This window comes from Emys orbicularis, chromosome 3 (genome assembly GCF_028017835.1).
Source record: "Emys orbicularis isolate rEmyOrb1 chromosome 3, rEmyOrb1.hap1, whole genome shotgun sequence".
Lineage (NCBI taxonomy): Eukaryota > Metazoa > Chordata > Testudines > Emydidae > Emys > Emys orbicularis.
This window is the reverse complement of record NC_088685.1, coordinates 67,451,036-67,474,223: the sequence shown is the minus strand read 5'-3', so window position 1 is coordinate 67,474,223 and position 23,188 is coordinate 67,451,036. Positions and strand designations below refer to the sequence as shown.

At 47.3% G+C, this 23,188-nt stretch overlaps 1 protein-coding gene across 1 annotated transcript; it reads left to right on the top strand.

Moving 5' to 3' along the window:
* The first annotated feature begins 7,330 nt into the window (after positions 1-7,330).
* On the top strand, positions 7,331-22,931 carry PGM3 (phosphoglucomutase 3). Its single transcript, XM_065401201.1, has 13 exons — positions 7,331-7,382; positions 9,745-9,950; positions 10,644-10,828; positions 11,294-11,361; positions 12,273-12,406; positions 12,619-12,814; positions 16,054-16,211; positions 17,926-18,009; positions 19,015-19,113; positions 19,452-19,568; positions 20,564-20,686; positions 20,995-21,168; positions 22,316-22,931. Exons 2-13 carry the CDS (start codon positions 9,747-9,749, stop codon positions 22,403-22,405), a joined length of 1,632 nt encoding a protein of 543 aa, XP_065257273.1. The 5' UTR covers positions 7,331-7,382; positions 9,745-9,746; the 3' UTR covers positions 22,406-22,931.
* Positions 22,932-23,188: the final 257 nt, after the last annotated feature.

Sequence of the window (23,188 nt, the reverse complement as noted above, 5' to 3'; positions counted from 1 at the left end):
GTACAAAAATAACAGCCTGACCTAGGGTCAGACTCAAGGTACATCTACACTGCAATAAAAAAAAAAAAAAAATCGGTGGCACTGAATCTTAGAGCCCATGGCAATTGACTTGGGTTCCCAAGGGTCCAGCTGCAGCGCTAAAAATTGCAGTGTAGGAGACCAGGCTCTGAGACCCACCCTGTTTCCAGGATTTCAGAGCCTTGGCTCTAGCACAAGCCCAAACATTTACACAGCAAATTTATAGCCCAGCAGCCTGAGCCTTGTGAACTGGAATCCGCTGACCCAGAACAGCCACAGCTGTGCCCAAGGGTCTTTTATTGCAATGTACACATATCCTCAGACACCTTCTGAAAACTAACAGGCATGAGGAAGGAGCTGAAGTATTTTAGACCCACCAGGGTCTCCATGGGGAAGATGGGGAATCACCTGATAAGCCAGGCATGCATATAAGCTGTTTATTGTTCTTTGATTTGCTTTTGTTCTGAATAAATAGTACTTTGCTCTACGAAGGTTGCCCTGTTTAACCCTGTCATTCCTACTCAGAGAACAGAACTGAAGGTACTGAATTCACACCCACTGAGGTGATCAGAGTGAAATACAGGGGTTTGCAACCGAAGGCCTCAGTCTGGAGAATCACGGGATTCTGCCTCGAGAAAGTTGACAGCTGGAAGCCTGAGACCTAAGTGAGTGCCCTCAAGGAGACAACATTGGGGTAGAGGTGCATTAACTTAGGGACTGGGACAGTAGTAATTATCCCAAAAACAAGCATTACAAACCCAAGAAATTCAGCATTAAGATTACACTTAAATTCAAATATGTTATAATATGGACATGCAGTTAATACACTCAAAGGAACTGTAATTTTGTCCCCTAGCGACACGATGCAATAACCATTTTATTATGATTAAGGCATTTTAATGCTTTTGGTCTCCGATTAAACTGATTTTTAAAGAAGGGTTTTAAAAGAGGGTCTTCCCTCTCATATGTTCCCTCTAGGATGCCACTAGAGTACAGTACCATTTTTAAACTAATTTAACTCAAATTAGTTATTGAATTTACTTGTAAATACTCAGAACATTAATTCTGTATCCAAAATTAATTTGGTTGTAAAACTGGGATGGAGATTCTGTAACATTTCCACACACAAACTGAATCCCTGCTTTTGTGCAAAATGCAACTGGTCCTTAGCTAGGGTTACCATATTTTAATTTTAAAAAAGGAGGACACTCCACGGGGCCCCGCCCCCAGCCCTGCCCAAACTCCGCCCCTTCCCCAAAGTCCCCGCCCCAACTCCGCCCCCTGCTCCCCTCGAATCAAATGTTCGTGGGAAGCCTGAAACAGGGAGGCAGCAGGTAGGCTGGGGCTGGGGCTGGGCACGGCGCGGCCCAGTCCGGCCGAGCGGCTCCCTCCGGCGGCCGGCTGGCCCAGGCCAAGAGGCTCTGGCCCCGGCGTCTCCCGCCCGGCTCGGCTCGGGCCCTGGGGCGCCGGCCCCCGGCCGAGCACCGCCGGGCCCTCCCTATTTTCCCGGACATGTCCGGCTTTTTGGGATTTCCTCCCAGACGGGGATTTGAGGCCCAAAAAGCCGGACATGTCCGGGAAAATCCGGACGTATGGTAACCCTACCTTAGCTCTGGAGCTTAACTGGTGTTCCATAACTTAACATATTAAAAAAACCCACACCCACTTTTTTTTTTTAAATTAAGGGTATAATCGTGCAAAAAATTATACCTGTTTAACTTTATGCATATGCTTAACTTAGTGCATTGGAGCAGTCCCATTGAGTTCAATGGTACTAATTACATGTGTCAAGTTAAGCACGTGCCAAAGTTTTCCTCGTGTAAACCTAAAAGGTTCTAAACGCAGGTGCAGCAGCAGTGTGATCTCTTTGCCACTATCTATTACCCCACAATGGATTTGTAAAATCGCCTCAGACCAGACCTGCCTCAATGTTTAGGTGCACACAACAGCATGGAGTTGGCGATTATCATCAATATGCGTAACGAGCCTTAGAGCTGCACGTAGCCGGGGACTCGACAGCGCGGCCTGTCTTTGTGAAAGACACCGGAGAGCCAATGTAGACAAAACAAGGTTTTAAGGAACTATCAAAAAAGCTGAGCGGCGCGTTCCGGGCCGGGGAGGCTCAGCCGCACAACTGGGGCCGGGGCCGGGCCGCAACCCTGCCCGGGGCCGCGTGTCACGGAGAGGGCTGGCGCGGGGCGTGCGCTGCGGCCCTTCGCTCGGGAGACTCCAGCCGCTCTGCCCTCCGGAGCCGCACCCAGCGCAGGGCGGGCAAATGAACGTGAGCGGGGACCTCTCAGGGCGCCTCCGCCCCTCGCCACTGGGCGGGCCCAGGCTCACCAGCGGGGCCGGCCGGCCCGGGTCAAGCAGCCTACCTCCGCGGGCCGCGCCCGGCCCGTTACCAACGGCAGGCGCCCCTGAGCCGCTCTTCTCACAGCCGCGCGCCCTTGCCGCGTCCGCGCCGGCGGGTCTGACTGAGGCGGCGGCCGGAGCCAGCTGAGCGCGGTTCTTTCGGCTCTGCTGAAGCCGGGGGCGGCGCCATGGACGTGCAGCAGCTTTCACTAGTGACGCGGCAGGGGATGGGAGTCTGCCCCGCTCCCAACCGGGAGCCGGGCCCGGGCTCAGCAAGAAATGCTCGCGCCGCCAAAGCCCTCACCCCACGCGGGGCCGGGGCCGCTGGGGGAGACTCGCGCCAGACCGCGATGGGGCGGGGCTGTGGGTTACGTCACGTGAGCACTGCGCACACCCAGCCTGCGGGCCAGGGGGCAGCGGGGAGGCCCAGAGCTCGACGGCGCGGCCCTAGCCCGACTTCTTCCTGCGGCTTCAGACCCTACCGCACGGAACGTGCCGCCCCGCTGAAGGGCTCCTGTCCGCCGGTCGAGGGTGCGGAGCTGGGAAAGACAATTTGTCCATTAATAAATGTAACCTTGTGAGCTCTCCAAGCAAAGCAGCGGTTACAACAGGGGGCGTTGCAAAGAGTCCTTTTTTTGCCCCCAAAGTTTTGCATTATGATGAGTTTAACCCTTTAAAAAAACACAAACGGGGCATGCACCATAGTTGTTGGTTTGCTGAACTTAATGGGGCAAACTACATAATTGTAATCGTACTGCAAATGTGTAACCCATTTTGCGGATGGGGAAGCAGCAGCAGCATAGAGTGTGATTTTTGCACAAGTTACCACAAAGTCAGCTTCAAAGCTAGGAAGAGCACTGACCCAGTCCACTGCCCTGGACCCACAGCCTCTTCTAACTGAACACCCAAGGAAGGATTCACTGGGTATGGTTACATTTGGAAACGTTTTGGCTACTTTAAGAGCTCAGACTAGACCAGTGGTTCTCAACCAGGAGTACACCTATCCCTGGGGTACACAGCGGTCTCATCAACTAATCTAGATATTTGCCTAGTTTTACAACAGGCTACATAAAAAGCACTAGAGAGGTCAGTACAAACTAAAATTTCATACAATGAGAAAAGTAAGCAATTTTTCAGTTATAGTGTGCTTTTTTTTAATGTCTGATTTTGTAAGCAAGTAGTTTTTAAGTGAGGAGAAACCTGGGGTACGCAAGACAGATCAGACACCTGAAAGGGGTACAGTAGTTTGGAAAGGGGTTGAGAACCACTGGACTAGATGATCAAGGAGGACGTGTATGGCTTTACAAACTATTCATTGATCATTGAAGACTTTGTTGGGTGTGTATTCAACATTCTGGTGCACTCTTTTCTATGGCATTCTGTATACTCAATGCTTAATAAGGGATAAAACTTTCTAGTTGATGACCCACCCAGGAAACCCACTAGAGGACAATCTCAGGTAGCACATTGTGTATTGCAACATCTATATCTCTTCTAGGTAGTATTTTATTCTTTGGAAATAGTTTATTATATTCAAATAAAGAATGTCACACAAAACAGATACACCTCTACAGATAGTAGGAACAGCATACAAGAGGGTGAAAATGTAGAAGTCTGTGTGAGATATCAGCCCAAACCTATTTACTGTAATTAAATGAGTTATGCAGGACACAGATTCACCAGTAGATTCAGATCTCTGCTGGGAGAAGTCTCACCATTTATCTCTCCCTCTTTGAGCACATCCTTTTCCAGTTTATAACATCAGGAAATTAAATTTTCTTTTTCTTTTCTATATCTTGACAAAGCATTATGAAAAGCTAAGATACCTGATGACCCTCAAAGCTTTTGTTTCAGATTTGCTGCAAACTCATGCAAACATCACTACATCAATGTCACTAAGGTCACATTTTCCAGGTTTCTCCACAACCACGATTGCTAGAAACTTCCTTAAAATAATAATAAAATGAAAGCTGAAATTATTACTTGACTCCAAGAGCTGGGGCTTTACACCAAACATTCCAAAAATGACTATAACTTCAGGTGAGTTTGCAACAAATCTGAAATGATTTGCTCTTTGTATGGATTATAACCTTCTTTCAAAGTCTGAAATGTGATGAAGAGAATTATCCAATGCTGTGTATGTGCAGCAATGGGGAACAGAGGGCTTGGATCAGGGGTGGGCAAACTTTTTGGCCTGAGGGCCACATTGGGGTATGGAAATTGTATGGAGGGCCATGAATGCTCATGAAATTGGGGGTAGGGGTGCGGGACAGGATGAGGGCTCTGGCTGGGGGTGCAGGCTCTGGGGTGGGGTCAGAAATGAGTTCAGGGGTTGGGGGGCAGGGGTGAGGGCTCTCAGGCGGGGCTGGGATGAGGGGTTTGGGGTGCAGGAGGGTGCTCCGGGCTGGGACCAATGGGTTCAGAGGGCAGGAAGAGGATCAGGGATGGGGCAGGCTGTTGGGCACCGGGGGGGGGGGGAGGTGAGGGCTCTGGCTGGGGGTGCAGGCTCTGGGGTGGGGCTGGAGATGAGGGGTTTGGGGTACAAGAAGGGGCTCTGGGCTGGGATTGAGGGGTTTGGAGGGCGAGAGGGGGATCAGGGCTGTGGCAGGGGATTGGGGCACGGGGAGGCACTCTGGGGTGCAGGTTCTGGGCGCTTACCACAAGCAGCTCCCGGAAACATGTCCTCCCTCCGGCTCCGAGGTGCGACCAGGCAGCTCTGTGCGCTGCTTCATTCGCAGGCATCACCCATGCGGCTCCCACCTCGCCACGCTTGTGCATACTACGTAGGAGCCAGAGGCAGGTCATGCCGGCTGATTCCTAGGAGCCACATGGAGCGGGGCAAGCTCCCAACCCTGCTCCCCAGCTGAGGGCTGGATTAAATGGTCTGACGGGCCGGATGTGGCCCATGGGCCATAGTTTGCCCACCCCTGGCTTGGATCATCCCCATCTTGTCAGCTAAGCTTCTCGGTCTGGGTGTTGTGACCTGCCGCACAGAGACACAGCACCATTTAGGTTTGGTCCAGCTTCCCCGATGACAGGGGTGGCTAGGCCAAACTTGAGTGAGAGGCACTGTGATCCCATCTGCCAGATTGCAATGCTGGGAGTGAGGAAATGGGCCCAACCCCGCAGGACAGGAGTCACCATTGCAGGTTGAGGTACTCTGCAACCGCCTGCCCATGGCCTACACCACTCCCCTCCGATCCTCCCACCCAAAGGACAGAACCTGACGCACCCATTCCCAGGGCCTCCTGCCTATCTGGGGACAGAACCCAACCCCCACCCATCCCCAGGACCTCTCACCCATTGGGGGAAGGAGAGGGAGGACCTGATCTCCCCCCAGGGCCTCCCATCCCTCCAGATGAAGGACCCAATGCACCCAGGAGGAGGGGAGGGAATGGATAAAATGAAATAAGAATTTCCCCAAAAATAAAATATATTTTTTTAAATTTAAGAATGTCACAGAGCTCTGCTCATGAGCTCGTGAGCCCCTAAAAGTGCAGAAAACTAGTTTAAAATCATGAGATTTTGAAAACAATGGATTTTGAGGTCTTTACATTTGTCTATTGCATTATGGCTTTCACATTTTACCCAAAACCATGAGAAGCAGAAAGTTTATTTTTCTTTTGAAAAAAACTAAAGTCAAAATTCTCCCGTATCCTGTGACTCCAGGAGCTGAAGCTTTAGGAAAAATGCCCAATGTTGCAAGACTCACAATGAAATGAAGGAACTGGCCACTCTGCCCAAGACCTCGGCCCCATTGCCCCAACCCCATGCTCCATCCCATTCTGCTGCACCTCCCGGAAAGCAAGGCCATCCAGCGCTTACTTCAGGCTGGGACTCGCCCACAGTCTGAAACCCTGCCCCTCACTGGGCCCCTACTACAGAGATGGGCAAACTACGGCCCACGAGGCCATCCTGCCCGGCCCCTGAGCTCCCGGCCGGCCCTGGGCCTCCCCTGCTGTCCCCCCGCAGCCTCAGCTCGGCGTGCCGGCAGCACGGTTGGCTCCGGCTGGGCGGCGCGGCTCAGGGGCAGATTTACCAGTCAACACAGGGTGCCCTGGCACAGACCCCTCAACAACAGGGGGACGCAGGGCTGGGCACTCGGGCAGCTCAGCACCGGTGCACCCCCGCGGAGGGAGGGGCTGCACTGCAGGAGCAGGCGGGTGGTGCGGGTGGCGGGAGCGCGACCAGAGGACTCAGGAGGAGCACTGGGCGGCCATGCAGCTGGCCGGAGAGAAGCAGTGCTTTGAAGGGGAAACCGCCTCTTCTCTCCGGCTGCTGCCCCTGCTCCCCCTGAGTCCTCCGCCCATGTTCCCAGGGCCACATTCCGAAAGGGGCTGGTGGAGGGGGGGATGGATGGGGGGGGAGGTCCCAGGGGGGCAGTTAGGGGCAGGGAGTCCTGGGAGGGTGCGGTCAGGGGACGGGGGGGGGGTTTGGGTCCTGGGGGGCATTAGGGACAGGGGATCCCGGGATGGGGCGGTCAGGGGACAAGGAGCAGAGGGGATTGGATGGGTCAGGAGTTCTGAGGGGGGCAGTCAGGGGGCGGGAAGTGGAAGGGGGTGGATGGGGGAGGGGCACAGGCTGTTTGCAGGGGGCACAGCCTTCCCTAGCAGGACCTCCATACCGTTTCGCAACCCCGATGTGGCCCTCGGGCCAAAAAGTTTGCCCACCCTGGCTGCCCTACTACCATTAGGTGCCGCCCAACCCCGCCCCCCGCGTGGCCAGAACCACGTCCCACAGCCCCTCCCCCTCGAAACGAGCAGCTTCCCGCTTAGCCCCGCCCCACCCTGGCTAACCTCCTGGCGGAGCTCCGCCCCCCGCGACTAGAGAAGGTCCCCAGGCGGGGTATCACTGGGCGGATGGAACGCTCAGGTAAGCAACGCTCGCAGGCCTGCGGCGCTCTGATTGGCTACGCGCGGCGTCAGGGGGTGTGGCTAGCATGAAGCCAGGAAGGGGCGTGTTGGACCGTGTGGCAGCTGAGAGCCACGTCGGCGGCTGCTGGGGTGCCGCAGGTAGGCGGGTCTGTGCTGCTGCCGGTGTTCGGCGGTCTCGCTGCAGTCTAGGGGCCCGGGGACGTGGTTTGCTGGGCGGGGCCTCCGTCCTGGGCGAGCTTCGGTGGGGGCAGAGGGGGCTGGGCAGGGTCACGTGGCAGGGATGGGCACCTCGCCCTGTGCGTAGGGCTGGTCCGGGCTGGGTGTGTGCTCCGGGGGGCGACTAGCTGCTACCAGCTCTGGGGAGAGTCAGACAGGCCTCTCTGTGCTCCCCTCACTCTCTGGTAACTGTCCCGAAAAGTTTTACCTTCTGGCGTTAAAACTCTCCTGCTTGGTGTCAGCCCACAGGGGTGAGTAAGGAGGAACAAGGTCTCTCCTGCACTAATGAGCTAGGGTTACCATATTTCAAGTTCCTAAACAGAGGACCGTGCCAGGCACACAGGTGCTGACTTTCTTCTGTCCAGGGAGTGCTCCGCCCCCACTCTGCCCCTTTCCCCAAGGACCCCGCCCCTTCCTGCCACCTGTGTGCCCTGCCCTCACTCTGTCTCTTCCCACCCCCAGCACCTCCACGCCTGCTGCAGAAGGTGCTGAGCCCAATGGACTTGGTGCCTGTGCTGCCAGGGGGAGGAGAGGAAGGGGGTACAGTTTATATGGCAATACCATGTCATACCACCCTTACTTCTGTGATACTGCTGGCGGCAGCACTGCCTTCAGAGCTGGGCACCTGGCCAGCAACTGCCATTCTCTGGCGGTCCCACTCTAAAGGCAAGGAAAAAGAACAAGCAAGGAAAAATGAAGGCTGTGTGTTTGTATTTCAAAAATCCACTTGAACGGAGAACCAAAAAAGAAGTTATGTCCAGGAAAACCTGGACATATGGTAACCCTATATTGAGCAGTGGTCTCCTGTCTCCCATGTGCCAGTTATGGTAGCCTGCATTGCCCAGTAGTTAAATTTTCCAAGGAGCACCTTCTTGCTGTCTCCCATAAACATGTGCAAGGCCACCTCCCTGATTTATGATCCCTTCTTAAAATTCTCCTCTGCTGTGATGTGTACAGAAAAGTCAACAATGGAGGCAACTTCTGTGCTGTTATCCCTGTCATGCTTACCAGTACTGTTCCATTGTTACCTTGTATTCTGCTTGTCTGTCAGTTGAACCCACATGTTGTTTCTTGCCTTATTCTCAGACCAGGTCTACACTACACTTTTGTCGTCAAAACTTTTGTCACTCGGGTGTGAAAAAAACACACCCCTGAACGACAAAAGTTTTAATGACGAAAAGTGCCGGTGTGCACAGCCCTTAAGTCACCGGGAGACACTTTTCCAGCAACGAATCTACTGCCTCTCGTTGGGGGTGGTTTTATTTTGTCGCCGGGAGTACACTGCGCACCTTACAACGGTGTGACAGCAGTGGCATGGCCGCGCGGTTGTAAGGTGCACAATGTAGACATAGCCTTACTTGGTAACAGGGCTTTGGAGCTGTGCTCCAGCTCCGCTCCAACTCCATGCAAAAACCTGCAGCTCCACCGCTCCGCAGCTGCTACAAAATCCTGCTTGGTAAGGTCTTTGGAGCAGGGATACTTTTGGTTTTGTGTTTGTACAACACCTAATGTAGTGGAGTCCTGATCTATGGTTGGAGCCCCTAAGAATTGCCACAATACAGACAATAATTTTGCTTGGATATTAAAAGAAGAAAAGGAAGTAATAGACTTTACATGGTTGGAGTATGTTGGGGAAGGAAATCTGGGAGTTTGGCCTGGTGTTGCAGCTAAATACCCTCTGCCTGCTGTTGTCTGGAATAGGAGACACTGTCTCTCTCTGCCACTTGCACTAGGGCCACTGGACCAGTGCAACTGAGGATCCCCCCCTTGGCTCAGTCTCTTCCTCTCTCTGCACTGGCTTGTGGGGCTGGCACAGACTCCCTTTAAGGTATGCAGGTGATGTGGAGGCTCCTTCCCAGGCTATAATGCTGGTGTTTCCTCTGCAAACCCATCATTAGCTTGTGGGGTGTGAATGTCTTTGTGTGGACCCTCTACATGGGATTAATTTCAATTCACATATCTAATAACCCTGACTCTAACAATAGCGAAACATAAAAAAAACCCTATCTTGCATGAATATATGTAGACTTAACTTAAACTCTTGAGTGTTTTTTCCCCAAGATTAAGTTGCTGTTTAAAATATATTTTTACTACACAAATAAACATCCTTAAAAGCTAAAAGCTTTTTCATGTAAATGCTACTTGTTTCTGTCTGTCTTCTGAGACTTATTCTTATCTGGTTAATTCAATATATCTGTGGATTTACAAGGTAAGTGTAATATGAGAAGTTTATTATGGTGATTTTAGCCTTTACTAATAACATCTGTACAGTTTCCTTTTATAGAAATGGATTTTGAGGCAGTTGCAAAGTACTCAGCATTACACCTGAAACCAGCTGGACTTAGCCTTCAGTATGGAACTGCTGGATTTCGTACCAAGGCAGGACATCTTGATCATGTCATGTATCGCATGGGTTTGCTGGCAGTACTAAGGTCCAGGCAGACCAAATCTACTATTGGAGTCATGGTTACAGCATCTCACAATCCTGAAGTAAGAATGTTTCTGATTGTATTCTTTTTAAAAAAAGGAAAATAGATGATATCGGCCAAAGGAGAGTCAAAATCTCTAAGCTAGCAGAGACTGAAAGCATTTAGAGGCCAGATCATGTGAACACACTTGTGCTTAATTTAAGCATGTGAATAGTCTCATTGACCACAAATAAGACTGATTGCATGCTGGAAGCTACTTTGCCACACAAACTCATACCCCCACTTTTGCTTGTAGTTTTTTTCTTCCCTCCACTTCGGAAGGAAAACTGTTACAATGCAGGACCTTATGAGCATGAGAAGCTGGCAGTATATCTGAGGGAGAGCAAACCCTTCCAGCAAACTCTGAATTTATTTATTTTAAGTTGACATTTGCTTTCACGAAGCAACAGTTATAAGTGGAGTATTTGCTTCACTTATCTGCTGCTCTTAGGATATTTCAGGCTATGGAATCGCTAAGCCTGTCACTTTGATACCAACTGATCCTTTTTTTTACAGAACTGCCTGAAAAATAGTGACTTAATATTTTGATGATATTACTGATTTCGGCTGTGTGGGGATTTGTTTGGTAGCTTTTATTAGGAACACTTTAGGCCTAAATGAAGCCATAATGATGTATCTGTATTTATCTTCTGTCTTTAAAGAGACTCTGCTGGGTTTCTCCCTTTTAGACTTAGTACATTTATTTTCTTCTAAGGAAGACAATGGTGTAAAATTGGTCGATCCTCTGGGTGAAATGTTGACCTCTGCCTGGGAAGAATATGCTACACGCCTAGCTAATGCAGAAGAGCAAGAAATACAAAGCATACTGACTGAGATCTGCCAGAAAGAAGCAGTGAAACTGCACCAATATGCCTCAGTTTTTATTGGTAGAGACACCAGGTAATTGTAAAATGATATTGACTGTATTTAACTACCAAAGTTGCATTCACAGGCAGTTATCTCTGCTGGAATTTCTGTGCATAGAATGCAAGACACTATAAGGGCAGCACAGCACACTTCACATGTTTCATTTTAAATCTACCTATTAGGGTAACATGTTTAACTCTCCAAACACAATATGCTTCTTGGGCCTAATCCAGTGTCCACTGAAGAGGACGGAAGGACTTCTTTTGATTTCAGTGGGCATTAGATTGGGCCTTTTTAGTGTTAGTGATACCATTACTACATCAGCTGCCTAATCTTTATGTAATTATCTTAATGTCACATGGGAATCTGATTCTGCATTGAGATCCATGTTGGCGGACTTCTCCACCTGTGCAGATCTCACCAAAGGAGTGAGGCCTAGGTTTGTATTTCTGCATAGTGTTTGCTTAAAAAGTAGTGATTGTATTTATTCTTTTTCAGACCCAGCAGTGAGAAACTTTCACAATCAGTAATAGATGGTGTATCTGCTCTAGGTGGTCAATATCATGGTATGTTGACATTTAACCTTTTGCTTTATATTTGAAGTTTTTATGTAAGTGTGAAATATAACATAGACCCAAAGTTGTAGCTCAGATGCCATTTTCATGGCTGATTATAGTGAATGTGTGTTTTGTGATGATCTTAACGTAAGAGGCTACTTCTCTATACAAGTTTACTAGAAAGTGTGTTTGTTTTTGTTTTGTTTTTTTCTCCCCAGGTGGGTTTCTTGCAAAATATTTCCTATAATATATATGGTAGTAAATATTGTATGTCTCTAAATAGGAGTCAAGGTGGGTGAGGTAGTATCTTTTATTGGGCCAACTTCTTATGGCAAAAGATAAGGTTTTGAGCTACACAGAGCTCATCTTTTGAATGTGTTGTGACACCTTGAAAAGACGAACCTGGGAATTCATAACTTTGCTAGACACTAAAAATCATGGTCTTAAAACCATAATAAAGACACTAATTAATCACAACAATCTGTAACCCACTAACAGCGCCCCCCCCCCCCCCCCCACACACACACACTTAAAACACTACAGCAGAACTCCTGCAGCTGTGCCACTGTAGCAATTCAGTGTGGACGCTACCTATGCCAAGGGGAAAGATTCTCCATCTAGCACTGTTTACATGGGGACTTAGGTCCACTTAACTATGCTGCTCAGGAACGTGGATTTTTCACAACTTTGACAGATTTAGTTAAACCAATCTAATTTTTTGATGTAGAGCGGGTCTGAGTACCTTTCCCAGACCTGAAAGAGACAAGTTTTTGAGCTCTTCATCAACAGAAGTTAGTCCAATAAAAGATCTTACCTCACCCACCTTGTCTCTTCAATATTTTGGGACCAACATTGCAAACAACAATCTAAACAGGAATTACTCTTCTGTTCTTTTAATATTGTGACTTGTTTTATATTAGATTATGGTCTGGTAACAACACCACAGCTGCATTACATGGTCTGCTGTCAAAATACTCAAGAGCACTATGGGAAGGCAACAGTGGAAGGTTACTACCAGAAACTATCCAAAGCTTTTGGGGAGCTGACAAAACAAGTGAGGGCCGTTACATTCTCACTAAATAATTCATTGCTTATATTCATGTAAATGTGCAAACTGGATATCTTCTGTGTACAAGTTAAAAAATGGCTCAGCACACTTCAGACCTGCTTGTCCTCTGGTGTGGGGAATTGCGAGAGCTATTGGGATTTTTATCCAAAATATTATAGTTCACTTTAACACTTCTCCTTCCCCTCTCTTGTGTGAAGGCTTCCAGCTCTGGAGATGACCAGATGTGTCTGAAGATAGATTGTGCAAATGGTATAGGAGCCCTGAAACTAAAAGAAATGGAACGTTACCTTCCAAAGAAACTGTTAATTCACTTATATAATGATGGAACCAAAGAGAAACTCAATCATTTATGCGGTGCAGACTTTGTGAAAGTTCATCAGAAACCTCCTCTGGGTATGTAATCTGCAGTCTAAATCTTTAACCCTTTTAGAATACAAATTGTGTTAAGCAGCCTACTCAGCAATAGCTTTCAAAGCACAGGACTTAGCACGGAAATATAGTGATGCATGACTTAGCCAGAAAGAGGTGACTGATCTTCATTGAACTCCTTAATGCTGTAAATCATCAAAGTGATAACAGATTACTCTAAGCTTAAAGGCCACCAGAGTGAATTTACACACGTCCCGACAACCCAAAGTGAATGAATGTAACTGAGAGCACCAGAACTGTGGCAGAGTATTTCTGAAGGATTTTAAGTCACTATCTGACTCAGGCTTGTGAAGAGATGACTTAGCCCAAGTTCATGCAAGGTGCATAAAATAAAATCATGGATCTCAACTTCTAAAAATTGAAAGAGTGACCAGACTTGAGGAATGGGTTCCTCGGGCTATACTGTTTCTCTGCTGTAGAACCACTCTCCTTCTCTGGAGTTGCTAGCTCATGGTGAACTCCAGGTTGCTGCTTCAGTCCTCTTGTAAAATTGCTCTTGCTGACTCAGTTTCTGTTGGTTTGGTTTGTTTGGAACTATCAACTGGGGAAACAGCAGGAGGCCACCTCTGTAGGTCTGACTTCATGGGCTGTGGGTATAATAGTCCAGGGGAGGCTGTGTCTCCCCTGGTGCTGCCACTGGACACCTGGTTGCGGGGCTTTGGGGGGAAGTTTTTGTTTTGTTATGCCCCATGCAGGTTCTGGGGTGGCTGAGGAGGTGGTACATGCGATTCACCTTCCTGGGTTCATCAGTAATCTCCCTGGACTCCAGAGAGATTACTGATGAGCCCAGGAAGCTGAGTAGTACATACCACTGCCTCAGCAGCTCCGGAACCTGCATGGGGCATATCAAAAGCTTCTTCGATAGAGAGTGAAAGGCTTTTCCCCGCAGCCTCTGGGGAGGCATGGCTGGGCTCGGGGCTCTTTCGGGCAGGTGGGGAGGAGGGCTCAGAGGGGGAGGCACTCGGGCCTCTGGCTGAGGGGGAACTCATGGCTCTGGCCATGGGGGGAGAGGCAGGGGATCTCGGGGCTCTAGCTGCGGGGTCGGAGGGGAGGAGGCATGGGCTGAAGGGGTGGAGCCGGGTGGCTCCAACCATTGCCCATGTATGACTTTTATATTAGCCACTGATGGGATCGTCATAGCAGCCACTTTCAGGGAGTGGGTGGCTATTTCAGATGCAGACTCTAGCACAAGCTGGGGAAGCAAAGCTATTGCCACTTCATAGGGTAAGGTACCTCTTCATCCATAGGCTGAAATTAAGGTGATGGGTTTTCAAACCTGAGTGTCTTAAGTTAGGAGTGTAAATCCAGAATTAGGTACCTGATTTCACTGAAGTGCTGAGTGTTTACAACTCCCCATTTAAATCATTAGGAACGCAGAAGGCACAGCACCTCTGAAACTCAGGCCACTTTTGTTTAGGTGGCTAACTGGATGTACGTTCCTATGTCTTTAGTTGTTCACATTCAAACTTTGGTCTAAGGTTTTTCCAGGCCACTTGGACATGCTAATTTATCTACCAGCTGCAATTGCACTGCCTCATTCAGGTGTCAACTTACTTGAGAGAAGGGATGGCAAAGGGGGGAGGAGTTGGATGGAATGCCTCGGCAACTGAGAGGATAATAGTTGAGTGCTGCTCTTCTCTCACGCAGGAACCAGAATGTTTCCAGAGCAAGAGATTCTGGGATGGGGTGAGGCGGCTTGGCACTCCCATCCTCCCTCTTTAGAAGCGCTGCTCTTGAGATCACTAAAATCAAGCAATATGGTGTCAAGAAACCTTATTCTTTGGCATGAAAGTCCCCAGAGAATCCTTCTGTTCCTTCCCACTCCCCTCTTGAGGTCATTAAGAAGGGTTAGGAGAGTTAACAGGGGAAGGATTATAAAGTCTGGGAGAAAAAAACTAGTTTCTCTTGAAAATCTTTGTTTGAGCTCTCTAGTGCTAGGCGATAGCTGTTGGCTGTCTATCACAGGGCTATTTCTTTTAGTGAGTATTAAACAGTTTTGGCCCTGTAAAAACACAGAGCAAAACAAACACTCTGCTCAATGTTTTGTATGACCAGCAGATCCACTTATCTCAAAGTTGTGCAAAACATTAATATATAATCTTAGTAATGGATGCTATAGAAGCCCTGTAGTAGCCAAGATTCTTACACCAAAAAACATTGCTGTATAATACCAGTTTGGTAGATTAAATGGTCAAAAGGTTTCCTAGAAGTGTGGGCTCACTTGATACGCTTTGCACTTCCTCTCGTTAATACTAGCATTAACAAGGGGACACATGAGGGAGAAATGAGAACATACCTAAAGCAGGTGGTGAAAAATGTCTTGAAGAGGAAAAGAACCTTTGATGCAGAAGGGTTAATGTCCATCCAGCCTATAGATAGTGAGATATAAAGTGGGAAAACCATGGCAAGAGGCCAAGAAAGCATAGTGGATTCACCATACATAATCACTTTGTGGAAATGCTGATGAATAGTACTCTACTCAAGTAGAAGAGGGTTGAATTTGAAGCAAGACACATGGAGTTTTATGGATCTAGACCAACTAGATGCCATGTCTTCATTCTAGTCAGTTTGTAAAGGAGGCGTATGAGGGAAGGGTTTGTTATGGTGCAGCATGCACCAAGCTGACATCTTTCTGCTTCCACCCTGAGGTGAGGTCCATCTGTCTCATTTTGCAGGCATTAGCTCACATCTGTGGATTACAGTGGGAGTACAAGATGTTTCTGGTTTCTGACTTGGATGACTAGATGATGCAGCTGCTTGTACTCTGTGGTGGCGAGGGATGTGGGCATTTGGGAGGGCTGGATTCTATTTTTGGTGCCATAATTGCTGTTTGTTACTTATTTAACAAAATATACTAGGATTGGCTCTGAGACCATATTTCATATAGACTTTGTAACCTGACCTTTTTAAGGTGGTATAACAATAAATGGCTATAGAGACTGAATTTTCAGTTTTTAATTTCAAACTGAAGATGCACTTTTCTTTGCAACTTCCATTCCATGCAGCTGCCCTGATTAGAAGAGTTCAAGATGGGATTTACTTAATAAAATCAACTTCTTGCTCTCGTACTACTAAAAGTTTTTCATGTTTAGAGTGTGCATGTATATAACTAATCTTTCTTGAGATAGATAGATATAGAATAAAAAAAACTAAAGCTCTGCTTCCCTTTCCATATCTAATAGTTTGTACTTCCATGTGTATAGGACTAGAAATCAAACCTCATGAAAGATGCTGCTCGTTTGATGGAGATGCAGACAGAATTGTTTATTACTATAATGATACTGCTGGCCATTTTCATCTTGTGGATGGAGATAAAATAGCAACTTTAATTAGCACTTTCATTAAAGAACTTCTTATCAAGGTAACTCTACTTATACAGTAAAGGGTTTTGCTTTGCCCCAAACTGTAAAACATACATCTCACCCAGTGAAGGTGGGGGTTACCCTGGGCATATGTACGCACACTGGTGCTCTTTCTAAAGCCGCATACTGATGCAAAATTACATTTAAAAAACAAAAAGACCTCTTTTTGCCACAGCAACAGGTGTATAAAAGGAGTGACCTAATTTTGGGAGGGCAAGAGGGGTGGCTTTAAATTCATGCTGAAACTATGATTAAGGCTGCAGGTTTGTCATGAAGGTCAGATTCCATGACTTTTCCCATGACTTCTGCAGTGGCTAGCTGCACCGGCCGCTGCTGGGGCAGTCTCGGGCCACCTTCCCCTGCACCACCGTCCCAGCAGGAGTTTGGGTGGGGGACTCCAGGCTGGAGGTTGTGGCATAGGAGGGGGTGCTGGCTATGGGTGATGCTTACCTTGGGGCGGGCGGGTGCTCCCCAGAAGCAGCAACATCCCTCGGCTCCTAGGGGGAGGCACAGCCAGGGGACGCTGCACATTGCCACCACCTGCAGGCACTGCCCTGGCAGCTCCCATTGGCCGCAGTTCCCAGCCAATGGGAGCTGCCGAGGCAGCGCACAGAACTGCGCAGCCATGCCTCCGCCTAGGAGCTGAGGGATGTCGCCGTTTCCAGGGTGGCGCAGAGCTGGGTAGGGAGCCAGCCAGCCCCCCCGTCCCCAGTACTAGCAGGGGTCCCAGGCCATGTGCCGGTGCGCCTCCCCCCCCCCCCCCATCAGCCCCACACAGGCACCCGTGGTGTCTCCCGCCCTCCCCCAGAGCACTTGCGGCACCCCCCGGGCCGCCCCCTCACCAGTTTTTTTTTTTTTTTTTTTTTTTTTTTTTTAGTTAGGGGTATATAGTAAAAGTCATGGACAGGTCATAGGCAGTAAACAAAAATTCACAGCCCGTGACCTGTCCATGACTTTTTACTAAAAATACCCATGACTAAAACGTAGCCTTAACCATGATGCCTTGACTAGAAAATTACCCTACTTTTAAGTTTCACTTTACTGCTCACAAGCTGAAGTGTCTTCCTACCTCTTCTCCTCTTCACCCTTGTAACTCCATGTTGACCTGAGTTAAGCTTGAGGGCTCAATCCTACCCTTCCCTTCCCTTGGAAAATTCCTGTGAACCCAATTTGCATTTGATTTACCTTGGAATGCATTTATGAAGCATTCTCGTGTTCTTACTGATTGTGAAAGGTGCTGCATGGACAGACCTGGAGCATAAAATCCCACTGTCCATTGGGAGTAAAAAAAGCAGTTCCAGTCTCCATGCTCACTTGGTCCTTGGTGCCTCTGAGACTGCCCTGCTAAGGCACATTCCAGTTGGTGTCAGTTTCTGTGATGTTCATCAACTCGTTTCTCCTGGGGCCACAGACACACTATCCAATGATAACCACTTTTGACTTGAACTGGCCTTTGCCAGGTTCACAGTAATACTTAATGTCAGAAAGTTCTGTGTCCTGTGAGCCGAGCCACTACCTCCTTCAATTTCCCAAATGTGTCAGAGTTCTGGAGGTCCGGCGGGAGAGCAGTTACTATGTGTTGAAAGTCTTTCACCCATTAAATATTCTGTTCTCATCTTGAACTAAAATCTTGGTTTAGCTTTTCCTTTATACTGTGCCTTTCTGAAGATTTATGTGTGTGCCATTAAGCCATTTACTTTTCCCTCTGCTCAGATAGGACAAACTCTAAAGATGGCAGTGGTACAAACAGCATATGCTAATGGGAGCTCTACACGTTATCTTGAGGAAACCATGAAGGTATCAAGTAATCTCTCTCTCTCTCTCGCCTCCACAGTTGTTTCCTAGCTTTAAAAAAGCAGTGATGGACACCAGGCAGACCTAATTTGGAATAAACCTATTTTGCTTTAAACTTCATTAACTATTTAAATTCTTGGTGATAAATGATATTTTAAAGGTGGGAGAGTGTCAGTGCCAGTTCTGGCCAACTTAAAAGTTGGATTGAAAATGCTAAACAAAATCATCTAAATTTTCTGACCCTTAGAGTTTGAGCCCATTATACACTGAGACGGCTGAGGGAAACAGATTAGGCCTGATCGCCTTAAAACATTTAAATTTTGTTGAAGTGATATTTATGGTCCTGATACTAGATCACCTTTCCTTAGGAAGGTTTTCTAGGCACCTGCCTTCCTAGATAAAGCGCCCCCCTCTCCTGAAAAAGGCCTGGGTTTTGGCCGCTTGGGCATTGACTACCTAAGCAGCTGATGTGGCTTAGGCAGCTAACTCCAGGAGAGGGCTCGCGGCTGAGAATTTTGAGTGGGTTGAGGCACTTGAGCTCCATCCCTTTAATCTTCAGTTCAATTCTGGCTTGCACAGGCAGCTCCCTAGCTTCTGAGGCGTCCTTCCTTAGGCTGCTAACTCTCCCCATGCATAGTGTGGGGAGTCTTGGGACCTGAGAATTCCACTAGGTGGCGGGGGTGGGGGGGTCGTCGTTGCAACACCATGTATCTTTGTGTACCTACCCTTAATCTTTTATCCTCTCGTTACTGATGGATAAGTGAGAAAGCTACTTACCCAACAGGTCTGCAGTGAGAATTACCGGTAGATAACTTCTGTTACTGCTTTTTGTAGTCAAAGTGATTATGTGTACTAAATGCTCATAGTCCATCAAGGCTTGTAGCTAGTTTCCTGACGCTTATTCTTGCAACTAAGTGGTAACAATTTGATCCTGTGTTCTTACCATCTACTCAGGATGTTGACTTCATGCCACTTTGTCTATGCTTTTCCTGTATCTCTGGGTTGTAGGTGCCTGTTCATTGTACCAAAACAGGAGTAAAGCATTTGCATCACAAGGCCCAGGAATTTGACATTGGAGTTTACTTTGAGGCAAATGGGCATGGCACAGTAAGTACATGCACAAGGGGCATTATAGGGTTATTTGAGTTTTAAAGCCAGTGTGTATAAAACTTAGCAACCAAATTAGCTTGAAAATACGTAGCATCTTTCCAAATCCAAATAGCACTTCTTCCCCCCCACCTTTATCCCTGTGTTTCCTAATCACCTCTCCTTCTCTCTTGTGTCTTCCCCCTCCCACTAACTGTTCAGTATTCTAAACATGGGAGTTCATGGAAGTGAAACCCAGAGACAACTAATTGGGTTTAGTTGGCATAACAGATCAAATTTGTTGTATGTACTGTTTAGAGATGTCTGATGGCATATGTCCTATTATCTCTTTTCTCTAGGTATTATTTAGTAAAGCTGCTGAAGAGAAAATAAGACACATGGCAAAAGAAGAAAAGGAGAATCAAAAAAGAGACGCTGCAAAGATGCTTGAAAATACCATTGACCTGATTAATCAAGTAAGAGCTGAAATGTAAAAATTAGATACTTGGTTTCTGATCTGGGGGGCTAACACTGTTGGCATGTTGAGTGACTGGATGGGAGGAGTGTGTAGAAAATCTTGTGGAGGAAGGCAGCACACCATGACAAAATAGGCAAAGGGAAGGAATGGCCTATTTTAACATCCTACCAGGCTAGGCAGACAGCTATAGGCACCCGTTATTCTCTTTTAAAACCCCTCTCTCCACACTTAGTCTACTAAAGGAAGACCTGTTTGAACAGTAATTGTTTCACCTTTGAAAGATGTCAAGATTTCCACATCTACAAAGGCAAAACACTTCTGTCTGGTCTTCTGCGCTTGTAGCTTGATAAGAGGAAGGGGATTGGATGGCTTGGGAGACTGGAGAATGACACCTCAGACCCACATCCTATTACTAGTTTGTTATTTTTGGTTGAATCACACCGGAAAGGTAACTTTCATCTGAAGGTTGTTGATCTGAAGTGAGATGATGGCATGTATAGGCCCTTGTATCCATCTGGACATTATTTTTGGTGGTCTTAGCCCGGAGGCTAAGGAGTGAATAGGCATACAGTGAGAGCATCCCACTTTATTGAGGTGGTTTCTTTAAGGCACAAGTCCAAACTATCCTTTGCAGGTCACCTTTAAATGGAGTTATGATGCCAGAGCAAGTGTAGGGAGGGAACAAGTCACCTGCCCTCACTGAATCTGACCTTCCATTTATTGGAGTTCATCTTACTACTAGAATTCATCTTTGGTAAAACAGCATTCCAGTGAAATACGCTGCATGTTCTCTAGTCCTTCGCTTCCTGCCACTGCTCCTGGTAAGGAAAATCAAGCTTATGACAGTCGCCCTGTAATCTTTCTGCATTTTCAGTGACTCTTTGGTTGGTGTGGTTTTGTTGTTGTTGTTGAATTCGCTAGAACAAATGTAACAAAATACCCTGGATTTTCTAATTGTCATTGAAGACTCCTTTATTTTCTTCATATTCATAGACTGTGGGTGATGCCATCTCAGATATGCTAGTGATTGAAGCAATCTTGGCTCTAAAGGGTTTGACAGTGCAACAGTGGGATGCCATCTACACAGATCTTCCCAACCGACAGCTGAAAGTTAAGGTTGGTGATACTGTAACATTGGCCAGAGTTTAGTGGTCAGTGTCTCTCTCTTCTCCTCTCTCTGAAGAGACCCTCCCTGCATTCATCTACTCACTGGCCTTCCCCTCTGCATGCTGAAGATATGAAGGTGTCTTTGCCATATTGATATTCTTACTGTAATTCAAATCCAGCTAGGATAAATGACAAAGACAAGCAGGGAGAACTTCACTTACTGAAGCAACAAATCAGATTAAATGACAAATTTGAGGCCCAACAGGAAACTAATTTTAGAAGGGTAGCTCTTTATATGTTTGGTCCTACCACTGTAGGTTGCGGACAGACGAGTCATTGACACGACAGATGCTGAGAGACGTGCAGTTACACCCCCAGGACTACAAGAAAAAATTGATGAACTTGTAAAGAAGTACAGAGTGTCACGAGCTTTTGTCCGCCCATCAGGAACAGAAGATGTAGTGCGAGTATACGCTGAAGCAGACACACAGGTCAGAGCTGAAACAATTTGCACATTACAGCAGTTGTATTGTTTAAGCCAGGGGTCAGCAACGTTCGGCACGCGGCTCGCCAGGGTAAGCACCCTGGCGGGCCGGGCCAGTTTTATTTACCTGCTGACGCGGCAGGTTCGGCCGATTGCGGCCCCCACTGGCCGCGGTTCGCCGTCCCGGGCCAATGGGGGCGGCGAGAAGCGGCCGCGGCTTCTCGCCGCCCCCATTGGCCCGGGACGGCGAACCGCGGCCAGTGGGGGCCGCGATCGGCCGAACCTGCCGCGTCAGCAGGTAAATAAAACTGGCCCGGCCCGCCAGGGTGCTTACCCTGGCGAGCCGCGTGCCGAACGTTGCTGACCCCTGCTTTAAGCAATGAAGTCCTCTGAGACAGCACCACTAGAATTAGGGTGATGGGGGTAGGGGAGAGAGCCTATATATTAATGACACTTTTTTTTTTTTTTTTTTTCATCACATTCTGAAATTTAAGTGAGGAGCTCTAACCTGATAGGTAGATGAAGCAATTTTAGGGTTGTGTTTTTTCTTTCAAATATTTCCAAGCTCCTTGTTGAGTCTACAGAGATAAGTCTAGGCTTTACCCTGACCCGCTAACATGACTTTGTCTTTTAAAAGCCTGTCTACATTAGGTGTTTAAACATCACTGAGAGTGCATTTAAGAAAATCTCCTCCCTGTGCCCAATCTTGACAAGCGCATAGTGGCTCAAATCCAGCCCAGGCTGGCAATGACTTACTGCTTCCTATCTCATGGTTCTTGCTGGCATATATGAAATAATATTAGTGATTGTGATCTGGTCCTCCATGGAAACAAGGACATCATCACAAAAAGCCCTATTATAACTGACATTCCTTAGTTTCTTATACAAAGTGGTTGTAGAAACTGAACTTGTCCTAGAAGTAGCTTTTTCAGATGAGAGGCGGCATCTTTGGAAAGTTTGTATTGCTATAATTATACTGCTGCTTAATAACATTAACTGACATATGAGCCTCAAATGAACAGCCTCCTATGAGCACTACATGCATGTCCAAAAAAAAAAAAACCTGCCCCAAACTCATCAATGTTAAGGTTCAGATAAAATGAACAATGCTTACAATATAGTAAACTATTTTTTTTTTTTTTTTTAATCTATAGGAGAACGCAGATTCCCTTGCACATGAAGTAAGCCTGGCTGTTTATCATCTAGCTGGTGGAATAGGAGAACCACCTCAGCCTGTATGTTGAAGGACACAGCTGTGGTCATGCTACCTAAACATGATTCCTTTATTTTTATTTTTTTCCCTTTAGCATGAACCTAACATGTCAGCAATAACAAATCAAACCTTCCAGTTTAAAAAAAAAAAAGGTGGAGTATTCTTATACCTTATCCTTACTGGGACACTCCTGCTGCTCAGAGAATTGGGGTTTTTTAAGCCTTGTTGGACCTTTTTACTTCTGCTGAAGTACAATAACATAACTGGAGTTAAGTGACATGCTCCATCTAATCAACCAGGGAATAAAAACCAGCTCTCGTAATGCCCAGTTTGTGGGTACCCTGCCCACTGGCTGCATTGCTATCCTAAACTGACTGTTTAGTAAGACAGTGTGAAAAACCTCTCACTGACTGCTGCCAAGGAGACAGAACTATTACCTTGCCTACCATACTTATCAGTACTGGATAGCAGCATCACAATAAATGGTTGGTTATAGTATGTTGTCCCTTTGTGTGGTGTGCTTCAATTTTGTGAGTAGGCAGAACACTGACTTGTACAAGAATCCCGCTTTCTGCAAAGATTTATTCATCTGGGTTCTGGCTGCCTAGTGGCCAAAATAGTATACAGACATATCATACAACTGTATGGTTCTACACTTGCTGAGCTACTATGTAGTCACTTCCATTTTAACTGACTGTGAGCAGACCTTATGTTGCTGTTTTCAGCTGTTAACCAGTGCTAGTGATGGCCTCTAAAACTTTAGAGACCACTGTTTCCTAGATGTGGTACCTGTCCTCCAGTGCTCTTTCGGGCA

Coding starts and splice junctions, on each gene's coding strand:
- PGM3 (XM_065401201.1), top strand. CDS start 9,747: ATGGATTTTGAGGCAGTTGCAAAGTACTCAGCATTACACCTGAAACCA. Junction 16,212..17,925: donor TTAAAGAACTTCTTATCAAG/GTAACTCTACTT, acceptor CCCTCTGCTCAG/ATAGGACAAACTCTAAAGAT. Junction 18,010..19,014: donor ATCTTGAGGAAACCATGAAG/GTATCAAGTAAT, acceptor TCTGGGTTGTAG/GTGCCTGTTCATTGTACCAA.